The following is a 12,022-nucleotide window of genomic DNA, read 5'->3' as shown; positions in this document are numbered from 1 at the left end:
CGTGATGGAATTGGACTCAGAGGGGATCTCTTTTCACAAGACTTGCATGCTACTTTATTGGAATTGTAGTCGGTGCTGGGTTTAAGATATATGTAGGAGATTTGAATCTCTGGACTGATAATATGACACCCAGGCCCAGAGCCTCAACAGACTTCAGCTCCTACACTTTGATTTATTGGACTTACTCCACTCAGCTAACATGGAGTTGAAGAAGGTCAACCACCACAACATGGAGCCTAGAGTGTCTACAACTGGAAGCGGGAGGAGTGCATCCAGTACCCATATGGAATCTAAGCCCTCACTTGACATAGATGTGCAATGGACACAACCAATCCAATGTCCACAGAGAAAATGTGGAATGGGTGTGGGAACGGTAGCCATGGTGGCTGCTGGGTGTGGGGAACGGGAGGAAGAGATGAGATGTGGAGGCATTTTTGGGACGTGGAGTTGTCCTGGATAGTGCTTCACGGACAATTACGGGACATTATAGATCCCCCCAGGGCCCACTGGATGGAACGTGAGAGAGTCTGGGCTATGATGTGGACCATTGACTATGGGGTGCAGTGATGCTCAGAGATGAACTTACCAGGTGCAATGGATGTGTCATGATGATGGGAGAGAGTGTTGCTGTGGGGGGAGTGGGGGGCGGGGGCGGTGGGGTTGAATGGGACCTCATATATTTTTTTTAATGTAATTAAAAAAAATAATAAATAAACATTAAAAAAAAAAAAAAGAAAACCCTAGGTCCCTTAGGAAGGATGCTAAATCCTCTCTCCTGTGCTCTATGTGCTGTGCCTGAACAGCACATCTGCTTACAACATGGTTGACTGAGTATTTAAAGCCCACTGTTGAGACCCACTGCTCAGAAAAAAAGGTTCCTTTTAAAGTATGACTGCTCATTGACAATGTACCTGGTCACCCAAGAGCTCTGATGGAGATGTACAAGATGAACGTCATTTTCGTGCCTGATAACACAAAATCCATTCTGCAGCCCATGGTTCAAGGATTCATTTACACTTTCAAGTCTTCTTATTTAAGAAAGACATTTTGTAAGGCTATAGCTGCCATAGATAGTGATTCTCTGATGGATCTGGTCAATGTAAATTGAAAACCTTCTGAAAAGAATTCACCATTCTAGATGCCATTAAGAACATTTGTGATTTGTGGGAGGAAGTAAAAGTATCAGCATCAACAGGAATTTGGGAGAAGCTGATTCTGCAGATATGGTGGAAATCGCAAGAAAACTGGAATCTCAAGATACAGCATGAGCAGATGAGGAGTTGCTTCTTATGGGTGAACAAAGAATGTAAAATGAAATCTATTCCTGGTGAAGATGCTGTGGACATTGTTGAAACAACAACAAAGAGTTTAGAATATTACATAAACTTAGCTGATAAAGCAACAGCAGGGTTTGAGGGAATTGACTAATTTTGAAAGAAGTTCTGTGGGTAAAACGCTATCGAACAGTATTGTATGCTACAGGGAAATTGTTCATGAAAGGAAGAGTCAGGCAATGCAGCAAATTTCACTGTTGTCTTATTTTAAGAAATTGCCACAGCCACCCCAACCTTCAGCCACCACCCCCCTAATTAGTCAGCACTATCAACTTCAAGGCAAGACCTTCCACCAGCAAAAAGATGATAACTCACTGATGATGGTTAGCAGATGATGGTTAGCATTTTTTAGCAAAAAAAGTATTTTTTAATTAAGGTATTACACTGTTTTTTAGTCATAATGCTATTACATACTAAGTAGACTCAGTGTAGGGTTAACAAAACTTTTATATGCACTGGGAAAGAAAAAAAAAGTGTGTGATTCACTTTCTTGCCATCTTTGCTTTATTGCCGCCGTCTGGACCCAAACCCACAACATCCTGAGGTATACTTGTATACAAAACATAATATTTCTTATTTTAACCACTTTGAGTAGACAACTTAGTGCTGTTAATTAACTCAGTGTTGTGCTCCCATCACCACCATTCATTACTAAAACTTTTCCATCATCCCAAGCAGAAACTCTGTACCTATTAAGCAATAATTTCCCCAACATTTCTCTTGGATGTTCCTATACGATGCACAAACTTGGTCTGATTCCAGCTTGAAATCCTAGTCCAAATCTAGACCTCAATTACACATTTCAGAAGGGAGATGCAGGCTGCGTGCTAAAAGGCCTGTTGTGTGAAATCTCACAAGGCACAGACTCCGGCACGTGCGGCTTCCGTCTCAGCACCGTTTCACAGCCTAACCCCGCCCCATCTGCTAAGAAGACCATCACTGGGGACGCGGCGCCCAGGGCTCTTCTTCCCTGCAGGAAGAGGCTCCTTCCCACCACATCCATCTTAGGCCGTTGCACTCCATCCCAGGACCTGCAATGCCAGTGAAATCTGGTGTCATGGCGGGGACAGTGGAGCCAGTCCCGCCCCCAAATGACCTCGGCCGGCCGGCAGGTGTGTCTGAATCAACTGTTTGAACCTGGGGTCTAGGGGAGCCCTGGGCAGGAGGGGCCACTCTGAGGATGGGCGATCTGCAGGAATCTACACATCCTCCTTCGAAGATGCCTGGGAACCAACTCTTTAATTTGGAAATTGGTTAATTTAAAAAAAAGGGAAAGCCTCAAGTCTTTAGCCTGCCTCTCCTGTGCAAGCTGCTTTTTATTGGAAAGTTTCAGCAAATAGGCGAAGAAGGTCAACGCCGTTCTGCCACCCTAAACAGTTAAGGCCGACACTATTGTGAGCACCAGACACAGCTGACAACGCAGAAACTTGATAAAGGGGACAGCGGCACCTCCAACTTCCCTTCCCCAACCTGAATCAGAGCAAGACTCTAAACAAATTTACCAATTAGCAGGACATACATGTGCACCATGGGAACACAATCAGCAGGTTCCCGAGTAAAGAAACTCTGGGCCAAATGAACCACTTTCTTAAAATAAGTAAATCAAATAAGCAGCGGGGAGAAGAGTTTTGGGAGGGCAGCCATGGGCTGAGAGAAAGGTGGACAGAGCTGTGTTTCAGGGTGTCACACGGAAGGGGTGAACGGCGTAGGCCAGCTGGAGCTGCGCTGGGGTTCGGAGGACGCTGCAGGTGTTTGCTTTATTTATTTATTTATTTTCTCTCCCCTCCCCCCCCCACCCCAGTTGTCTGTTCTCTATGTCTATTTGCTGTGTCTTCTTTGTCCGCTTCTGTTGTTGTCAGCGGCACAGGAATCTGTGTTTTTTTTTTTCATTGCGTCATCTTGTTGTGTCAGCTTTCCTTGTGTGCGGCGACATTCCTGGGCAGGCTGCACTTTCTTTTGCGCTGGGTGGCTCTCCTTACGGGGCGCACTCCTTGCGCGTGGGGCTCCCCTATGCGGGGGACACCCCTGCATGGCAGGGCACTCTTTGCGTGCATCAGCACTGCGCATGGGCCAGCTGCACATGGGTCAAGGAGGCCCAGGGTTTGAACCTCGGACCTCCCATGTGGTAAACGGACACCTTCTACAGATGTGTGGTTTTTAAGGACACAGAGCCATAGGGCTCTGTGACTGTCTGGAGGTATGGGGGCAGCAAAAGGGAAGAGCCAGTGACCGCACTGCTGGCCCTGGGGCAGATGGGCACCTGGAGGAGAGGCTGCAGTGCCCCTGCCTGGCCACCCCTACTGCCCGTGCGGCTCCACCCCAGGCAGGGCCAGACACGGGACACCTGCTCAAGGCCTTTATTGCCACAAGGGGGAACACTGACGGTGGGGGAGTGTGGGGGTCCCCCAGAAATCCCTACAGTGGCCGCCTGCCCAGGGCCTGGGCTGGGTCGGGGGGCATCACCAACTCAGGACTCCAGGGCAGTACTTGTCGATGAGGCCCTGGTAGTAGCCCCGCAATGCGCCCACGTCCGGCAGGTCTGGGCACTTGGTGTAGAGGTCAAACTTGCTGCCGGGCGGGGAGGCAGCCGTGAGCCACAAGAGGAGACCCCAGCCCTTCCTCCGCCCCGACCCCCGCAGGCACACACTTGAACTCCTGCACCCAGGGCAGCATGGCCAGGTCCTGCTCGCTGCACAGCTGCCGGTAGTCACCGCCCGTGTGCCACGGGTAGAAGGAGTGGAACTGGACTATGTAGAAGGCCTGGGGGGACACCATGCCAGCACCCTGCCCTCTGGGGGGGACGCCGTGCCAGCACCCTTCCTTCCAGGGAAGACGCCGTGCCACCACCCTCCCCACAGGGGGGGGATGCCACACCAGCACCCTGCTCCCCAGGGGCAACGCTGACCAGCACCCTCCCCACGGGGCAGGGGAGCAACCCATGCCCAGCACCTCCCCACTAGGTGGCTAGCTGGGCTGGGCTGGGCTCCCACTCTTGCTCCCACCTACCTCGGGAGGGAGGGAGAACTTGTTGAACTTCATCATCTGGTACATGTACTCTGAGAGCAAGAGGGTCACATCGCTGGCCCCCGAGGCCGCTCCCCACCCCCAGGCCCACCCCCACTGGGTCCCGGCCTCACCATCATGACCCCAGGACATCAGGACGTTCTCGAGTCCACAGTGGGGCTGGTACATGCCCAGCTCTGTGCTGAGGAGAGAGAACAAGAGTGGGGGGCACTCAGGAGCATCGTGGGGGGCAGCTGGGAGGACACTCAGGAGCACTGTGGGGGGCAGCTGGGGCCCTCAGGAGCATCGTGGGAGGGGGCCAGCTGGGCAGGGGCACCTGTATCGAGGATCCTGGAGATCGGGGTTGTCCTGGAAAGTCGAGTCACGGAAGACCACAGACGCCTGGGGCCGGCAGCCAACGGGGAAGGTGTCTCCAACGACAGCCCACTGGGGGACAGGCAGCCACAGGGCTACACACCTGAGCGTGGCCGAGGCCGCCCAGGGCCCTCCCAGCCGCCCCGCGGCCCTCACCTGGGGCTCGCCTGCCAGAGCCAGGACCTTGCCCAGGTCGTGCAGCAGCCCCACAAGGTGGAACCAGTCTGCGGGGTAGAGACAAGGGGGACTGGGTGCTCGGCCAAGGTGGCCGTCCAGCAGAAGGACACGCGGCCGGGGCCTCCCGGAGCCCAGCAGGCAGAGGGCAGCGGGTGCGGGGAGAGAGCCAGGGGGTGGGGGGCTGCCGCAGCCTTGGGGGCAGCAGCGTCACCCCGGGTCAGGGAGGCGCACCCTTATCGGGGTGAGCTCTGCGGATGCCCTCTGCAACCTGGAAGGCGTGGAAGGAGTTGGGGAAGTCCACGTCGGGGTCCGACTCGTCCACCAGCCCGTCCAGCATGCTCACGGCCTCTAGGACAGTCATCCTCTTGTAGGAGAAGCCCCCAAACTGCGCGCGCTGGGCCAGGAAGGCAGCGGTCAGCCCACCGCGGGCGGCCAGCCTGGCCCACAGGAGCAGGGCAGTGCAGGGGGGGTGGGACTGTACCTTCCTCCTGACAAAGTCCACGGTCTGGTGTGTGTGCATGAGCTTGTAGGTGGCAAAGACGCGGTCCAGGAGCGGGCCAGACTGCAAGTCCAGTGGGTCAGCCTCGGCCGCGCACCTGCCCCCCATACTCTCCCTGGGTCTACGCCTGGAGGAGCCCCCACCTCTCCTCTCCCCTTCCCGGTGGTGCCCCCCGAGGGTGTGTCCCCCCCGCCCCCCGGGGACGGCTGGGGCAGGGTCCTCACGGTGAAGTTCCGGAAGCTGCTCTTATCTTTGGCTGTCTCTGGGTTCCACATCTGGTCGGTAAATGAGGGAAGGGTCTGGGCCCTGGTGGGAAGGAGGGGACTTGACCCATTTCATCCCCGTGCCTGCTCTGTGGGGGCATGCCAGCACCCCCAGGGAGCCTGAGACCCAGAGGTGAGGCAGCCCCAGCCCCAGCCTCGGAGGTGGGCTTGGCCAGCCCAGGGCACCCCCTCTCCTTGTCGTCCTTACCTGCAAAGCAGTGTTGCCACACCTGCTTCCAGGTGACATGTGGGTCTCGGAGATGCTGGTCACCCACTACTCAGGGGGCAGGAGGGGCAGCCCACAGGGACCCCCAGGGCCGGCACTGCCGACCCTTCGCCCAGCTGGTTGAGGCAGGCAGTAGGGAGTCCTGTGACAGGCACCTGAGTGGGACCAGCCGAAGACACCAGGTGGGGGCAGGGCGGCAGGGGCTGGGGACACTCACCGCCACCAACTTTGTCCTGAGAGGAGCGGGCTTCAGGAGGGTGAGAGCCCCCAGGCTGGGACTCCTATATATCCTGCAACTGTGGGGAGTTTTATAGGGGGGTAGGCTTAGCTGGTGTGGCCTGATAGGGTTCTTGCTAAGCAGGTGTATACAGAAGCAGAAGATTGCGGTTATCATGCAGCAGCAGAGGTTTTGGTTACTCCGGGGGAAGTTTATTTACTGCCTCTTTTTATCGGCTGTCAGCCACGCAGCTGGCTAGGTGGGCCGGGGTGTGTGGGGGAAAGGGGGGACCAGGGTGAGAGTTATACAGCCCCCAGCCTCTGCCCTTGGTAATGAATGACCACCTGCCCGGCTGCCTGGCCTCCGCGGGTTAATGTGTCAGCGCAGGAGTGGCCCCCAGTGGCCCCCACCCTCCCAAGCAACTGACCTGCCTAGAGTTGTCCCCGGGCCATGCCTGAGCCCACACTTCCTTGGCCCACCAGCTTTAGGCCCCTCCATGTGGGCCCTGCCTGGAGAGGAGGTGCGGCCCCCGGCCCCCACCATCACCTCAGGCACCTGTGGGTGCACGGAGGGGAACCTGCCTGGGATTCCGGGTGGGGGCTCCTGAGGAGAGGGGCCCCATCGCAAGCTGGGGCGCAGATGGCGCCAACACACGCAAGATGTGCACACGCTACCTCTGGGTCGGGTTCAGGCACTGACGCCGCGCGGGGACCAAACAGGACAGGACAGCCCTCAGGGCCTGGGTGAGCAGCTCTGCAGTGCAGACAGACAGACAGCTGCAGCCCCCTGCTGGTGTGTCTACAGAAGAACAGAAGGGAGGCACGCGGGGTCCCGCACGCTGGAGAGCATGGAGCATGGCTCACCATCGCCAAAAGGTGGATGCAACCCAGGTGTCCACCCACAGGTGGCCAGGTCCATCCACACATGGATCACAATCAGCAGCAACTGGGAAGCGGACTTGGTCCAATGGATAAGGTGTCCGCCTACCACACGGGAGGTCCAGGGTTCAAAACCAGGACCTCCTGACTCGTGGAGTGAGCTGGCCCACGCACTGCGCTGATGCACGCAAGGAGTGCTGTGCCACGCAGGGGTGTCCCCAGCGTAGGGAAGCCCCACTCTCAAGGAGTGCGCCCCTCTAGGTGAGTGACCAGTGTGAAAAAAGTGCAGCCTGCCCAGGAGTGGTGCTGCATACACAGAGAGCTGATGCAGAAAGATGATGCAACAAAAAGACACAGATTCCCAGTTCCACTAACAATGCAGGTGGACACAGAAGAACACACAGTGGATGGACACAGAGAGCAGACAATGGTGGACGGGGTAAGGGAATATGTGGGGAGCCGCCCGGAGCTCCGTGCATCTGCGGTCTCCAGCAACATGGCGGTTTTCATAAGCACGCCTACTCCACCCCTGTGCTTCCGCCTCCTTCTCCCCCTTTCCCCAGGTTCCCGGGCAAAAAGTGTCGCGCCTGCGCAACAAGATGTTGAAGCCATGAGCAGCATTGAAGACTCGCAACCTATAGCAAGTGGTGTAACAGCATTTTATTGCCTTGTATGGAAGAGCCGCTTCGTCAGCCTATCACCCCCGCTAATACCCTCCCCTTAGTATATATTCTGATGCTCTACCCTCAATAAACGGAGACTTGATCAGAATCCTGTCTTGTCTCCGTTTCTCTCGCCTCTTGTCCCCCAATTCCCACTCCCTCTTTCAGGTGCTGGTTGGTTTGACCTGCGGGCCGGGTCAATTGGCGCCCGAACACAGGGACCTGAAAACGAGGGATCCAGTGAGGAACGCCGACAGACAGTCCGGCCGGACCAAGTATAATGCCCAGAAATCAAAAAGGAGAATCAGAGAGTAATAAGAGGACGCCGTGAGGGAACCTGCCTCCCGGTTGCGAAGCCTCGGTAAGTGATCGGCGAATATGGGACAAGCAATGAGTGAGCACGCACTTTTTATTACAAGCCTCGGAGAGGCATTAAAGGTGAGAGGAATAAAGGTTAAATTTAAGGAGCTAATAGAATTCTTTAGATTTTTGAGAGAAGTCTGTCCGTGGCTTCCTCAGGAAGGGACCATAAATGAAAGGTGGTGGAGTAGAGTTGGGGACACTCTCTAAACCCCCTCCCTGGCAAAAAGTCCTGCTAAATACCCCCCCATTCAGACTCGGTGTCTATTAAAATAGATAGCGATGATGAGAGTGCCCCTTCCCCTTGCAAAAATAATATCTCTAAGGGAAGAGCTGGCCCTAATCAGAGGAGGAGAGTTATTAGTAATCCAAACCCTAACGCCCAGTGTACAGATTCCGATAACTCCAACCCTGAGGCTGAAGAACGCTCTGTTGGTTTCCGCCCACCCCCATATGCACCCCCCGCTTCTGCCCCCACTAGCCTGGACCCCAATGCAGATCTAAAGTTATGGCTCTCTCTTTTAAAAGAGAGAAAGGATTTACAATCTCAATGCGCAACTCTGCAGCATCAGCTCAACTTAACCCCTCCTCTGAAAAATTCCCTAACTGCCAACTTCCGCAAACCACCCCCTTTTCATTCCCTGTTATCGAGAGGCCTGGGAGCCCTAATGAGGCTGGTGAGGGGAGCGAGGTTGCTGTTGAACCTGAGCCTGAGCGCATCTATAACCCTTTCCCTTTCAAAACCTTGAAGGAGCTTAAGTCCGCGGTCACCACCTGTGGCCCTACTGCTCCATACACCCTCTCTCTGTTAGAACACATTGCTGATGGGTGGCTCACCCCCCATGACTGGCACACCCTTGCCCGCTCCGCCCTCAGTGCAGGAGATTATCTCCTCTGGAAGTCAGAATATTGTGAGTTTTGCAAGGAAACCACACAGCGGAATCTCAGAACTGAGAATGGGTGGACCGAGTGATGTGGGCTATGGGTGGCAGGCTCTTTGTCTCTTCAGAGGTAACCTAAACTATCTGTGACTTGTGGGTGTGGGATGGTGAAAGGTTGCAGTCCTGCCCTTGGTGAGCAGGAGACAGTTTAACAATGCAAGGTCTATAAACTTTAAATATTCAGGGGAAATGCAAAGCAAATATGCTAAAAGCTTATCGAATGCCTCAGGTCCATGCTAAAAGCTTACTAAGATGTGAAAATATATGCTAATTCAAGCCTATTGAGAACTGAAACAAAAGAACCATTTGGCCTTTCCTCTCTGTATAAAAGGGACTAAAAAATCTTGTTCGGGGCTTGGGATTCAAACAGAAAGTTCCCGAGTCCGGCCGTCAATAAACCATTTTTCCTTCTCAAAATCATTCCTGAGTCCTGGCCTCTCTATACTCAAGTAATTGAACTTCTCTCAAATTCTACAACACGAGGACATGCTTCTCGGTGCAGGAGATTTTAAGCAGAACTCAAATCAGTTGCACTATGGTGCCGGACTTTTCAAACAAGTCCATGCTGCAGCCCTTAAGGCCTGGAAAAGACTGCCTACCAAGGGACAATCCCTTACCTCCTTTACTTCTATCTGTCAGGGCCCCGAGGAACTATTCTCCGACTTTGTAGGTAGACTTTGCACCGCGCTGAGAGAATGTTTGGTAATGCAAATACTGATGCTGACTATGTAAAACAACTTGCCTTTGAAAATGCTAATGCAGCCTGCCAAGCGGCTATCTGGCCCTATAGAAAAAGGGAAAATCTCTCTGGCTACATTAAGCTTTCCTCAGACATAGGCCCCACAAAGCAGCAGGGCCTGGCTATAGCTGCCGCCATAAGGGAGACCACCTCTGAACAGGCCCAAGCCTTCACCGCGGCCTTGAGAGAAGTGCTTCCATCCCCGGTGTCCCGTGCACCTAGGGCCTGTTTCTCTTGCAGCAACCCTGGCCATCTAGCCAGAGATTGTCGTTGCGGCCCCCCTGCTAGCCAAAAGCCACGCCCCCTTCCCAACTCCTGCCCCGTTGCCACAGGGGCAGACACTGGGCTAATGAATGCAAATCAAGAACCGATTCTTCAGGTCGCCCACTCCCTCCTTATCAGGGAAACGGGAGGAGGGGCCAGCCCCAGGCTCCAACAAACAATCAGACTTATGGGGCAATCAGCTTTGTTCCCGCCAGTGGCAATCTATTCCGACCTCTGTAGAGCCACCTCAGGGAGCGCAGGATTGGACCTCCGCGCCTCCTCCCACACAGTACTAACACCGCCTATGGGAATTCAAGCCCTGCCTACAGCGTGTTTGGCCCACTACCAAAAGGCACTTTTGGCCTCATCATTGGGTGAGGCAGCTCCCTTATTAGTGGCCTCCACATTTCCCCTGGAGTTGTGGATAGTGATTTCACCGGAGAAATAAAAATTATGGCTTCTGCTCCAAAAGGCATTATTTCCTTCCCTGCTGGACAGCGGGTCGCTCAACTACTAATACTCCCCCTAATACCCACCAACAACACTGCCATTGATAGTGACCGCAGGGATAGAGCATTCGGCTCCTCTGATGCATACTGGGTACACCCCACCACCACCCACAAACCTACTATGTCTCTTTGGCTTGACAGTAAACAGTTCAAAGGCCTAATAGATACAGGAGCAGACGTTACCATCTTAAAAAAGGCTGATTGGCCATCCACCTGGCCCCTCTCTCCCTCCTTAACCAACTTACAAGGCATTGGGCAAACCCAAAACCCCAAAAGAAGTTCCAAGCTCTTGACTTGGAAAGATAGGGAGGGAAATCAAGGAACTATACAGCCCTATGTCCTCCAAGGGCTCCCTGTCAATCTGTGGGGACGAGACTTACTTGCCCAAATGGGGCTCTGTATGGGTAGCCCCAACAATATAGTCACAGCTCAAATGCTTTCTCAGGGATTTAAGCCAGGAAAAGGCTTAGGAAAGCTTGAGACAGGCATTACTCAACCGCCACAGGACACACCCACAAAAAAGGCCTGGGAAATTTAGCTTAGGGGTCATTGATCTTCCTGTACCCCATGCAGACCAAATCACCTGGCTTTCAGATGAACCTGTATGGGTCGATCAATGGCCTTTATCCTCAGACAAGCTACAGGCCGCCCAGCGGTTAGTGCAGGAACAGCTAGTGGCAGGACATATTACAGAAAGTGATTCTCCCTGGAATACTCCTATTTTTGTCATTAAAAAGAAATCTGGAAAATGGCAATTATTGCAAGACTTAAGAGCAGTAAATAAAACAATGATACCTATGGGAGCCTTGCAGCCTGGTCTTCCAACCCCTGTAGCCATCCCCTTTGGATATTATAAAATTATCATAGATCTAAAAGATTGTTTCTTTACTATCCCATTACACCCGGCTGATCAAAAATGCTTTGCATTTAGCCTTCCCTCTGTGAATTTCAAAGAACCTATGAGGAGGTATCACTGGAAGGTTTTACCCCAAGGCATGACAAACAGCCCTACCTTATGTCAAAAATTTGTGGCTGCCGCCATAAGAGAAGTAAGGGCAATGTGGAAAGACCTTTATGTTATTCACTACATGGATGACATTTTAATGGCTGGTATTGTTAAAGGATGCCCTTCCTGTGTAACCCTTTTACCTACACCTCATTTAGGAGTGAATCCTCGAGGTCTCATATCCAATGCCCTCTGGCAAATGGACATAACTCATATTCCTGAATTTGGTAATCTAAAATATGTGCATGTTACTGTTGATACCTTTAGCGGCTTTATTTTCGCCACCCCACAAACAGGGGAAGCAGGAAAAAACGTTATTGCACATGTGTTAACTGCCATGTCAGTATTAGGAATCCCACAACAAATAAAAACAGATAATGGCCCCGGTTATACCAGTCACATGTTTGCCACCTTCTGCCAATATCTGGGCATAAAACACATCACAGGCATTCCATTTAACCCCCAAGGCCAAGGTATAGTTGAAAGAGTGCATCTGTCTCTAAAAAACATCATAGAAAAAATAAAAAAGGGGGAGTGGTACCCCATTAAAGGATCCCCCAAAAATCTAT

The 12,022-nt window shown here is 53.0% G+C and overlaps 1 protein-coding gene across 5 annotated transcripts; it reads right to left on the bottom strand.

Annotated features, from left to right (window-relative positions):
• Positions 1–2,614: 2,614 nt before the first annotated feature.
• On the bottom strand, positions 2,615–6,246 carry LOC101444110 (inositol oxygenase-like). 5 transcript variants are annotated; one of them, XM_058309067.2, is made up of 11 exons: positions 6,095–6,148; positions 5,860–6,019; positions 5,613–5,663; positions 5,371–5,451; positions 5,121–5,283; positions 4,869–4,936; positions 4,675–4,784; positions 4,472–4,539; positions 4,341–4,390; positions 3,982–4,094; positions 2,615–3,902 (listed from the first exon to the last, which is right to left on the bottom strand). In XM_058309067.2, exons 2-11 carry the CDS (start codon positions 5,896–5,898, stop codon positions 3,794–3,796), a joined length of 852 nt encoding a protein of 283 aa, XP_058165050.1. In that variant the 5' UTR covers positions 5,899–6,019; positions 6,095–6,148; the 3' UTR covers positions 2,615–3,793. The 5 variants fall into 5 exon arrangements, 4 of the variants coding, with proteins under 4 accessions (XP_058165050.1, XP_071075223.1, XP_058165052.1 ...); XR_009188407.2 differs by having other exon boundaries at positions 3,982–4,125; positions 5,860–6,201; XM_071219122.1 differs by lacking the exon at positions 5,860–6,019 and having other exon boundaries at positions 6,095–6,246.
• Positions 6,247–12,022: the final 5,776 nt, after the last annotated feature.

The sequence above is a fragment of the Dasypus novemcinctus genome, chromosome 12 (assembly GCF_030445035.2).
Source record: "Dasypus novemcinctus isolate mDasNov1 chromosome 12, mDasNov1.1.hap2, whole genome shotgun sequence".
Taxonomy (NCBI): domain Eukaryota; kingdom Metazoa; phylum Chordata; class Mammalia; order Cingulata; family Dasypodidae; genus Dasypus; species Dasypus novemcinctus.
Note: the sequence above shows the minus strand (reverse complement) of the source record. Positions and strands in the feature narration are given on the sequence as shown.

Excerpts from the sequence above, each read along its gene's own strand:
- LOC101444110 (XM_058309067.2), bottom strand. The coding sequence starts at position 5,898 with ATGTCACCTGGAAGCAGGTGTGGCAACACTGCTTTGCAG. Across the intron at positions 5,284-5,370 it reads TGGACTTTGTCAGGAGGAAG|CGCGCGCAGTTTGGGGGCTT; the intron begins GTACAGTCCCAC and ends TTCCTGGCCCAG. Across the intron at positions 3,903-3,981 it reads CCCTGGGTGCAGGAGTTCAA|CAAGTTTGACCTCTACACCA; the intron begins GTGTGTGCCTGC and ends CCCGCCCGGCAG.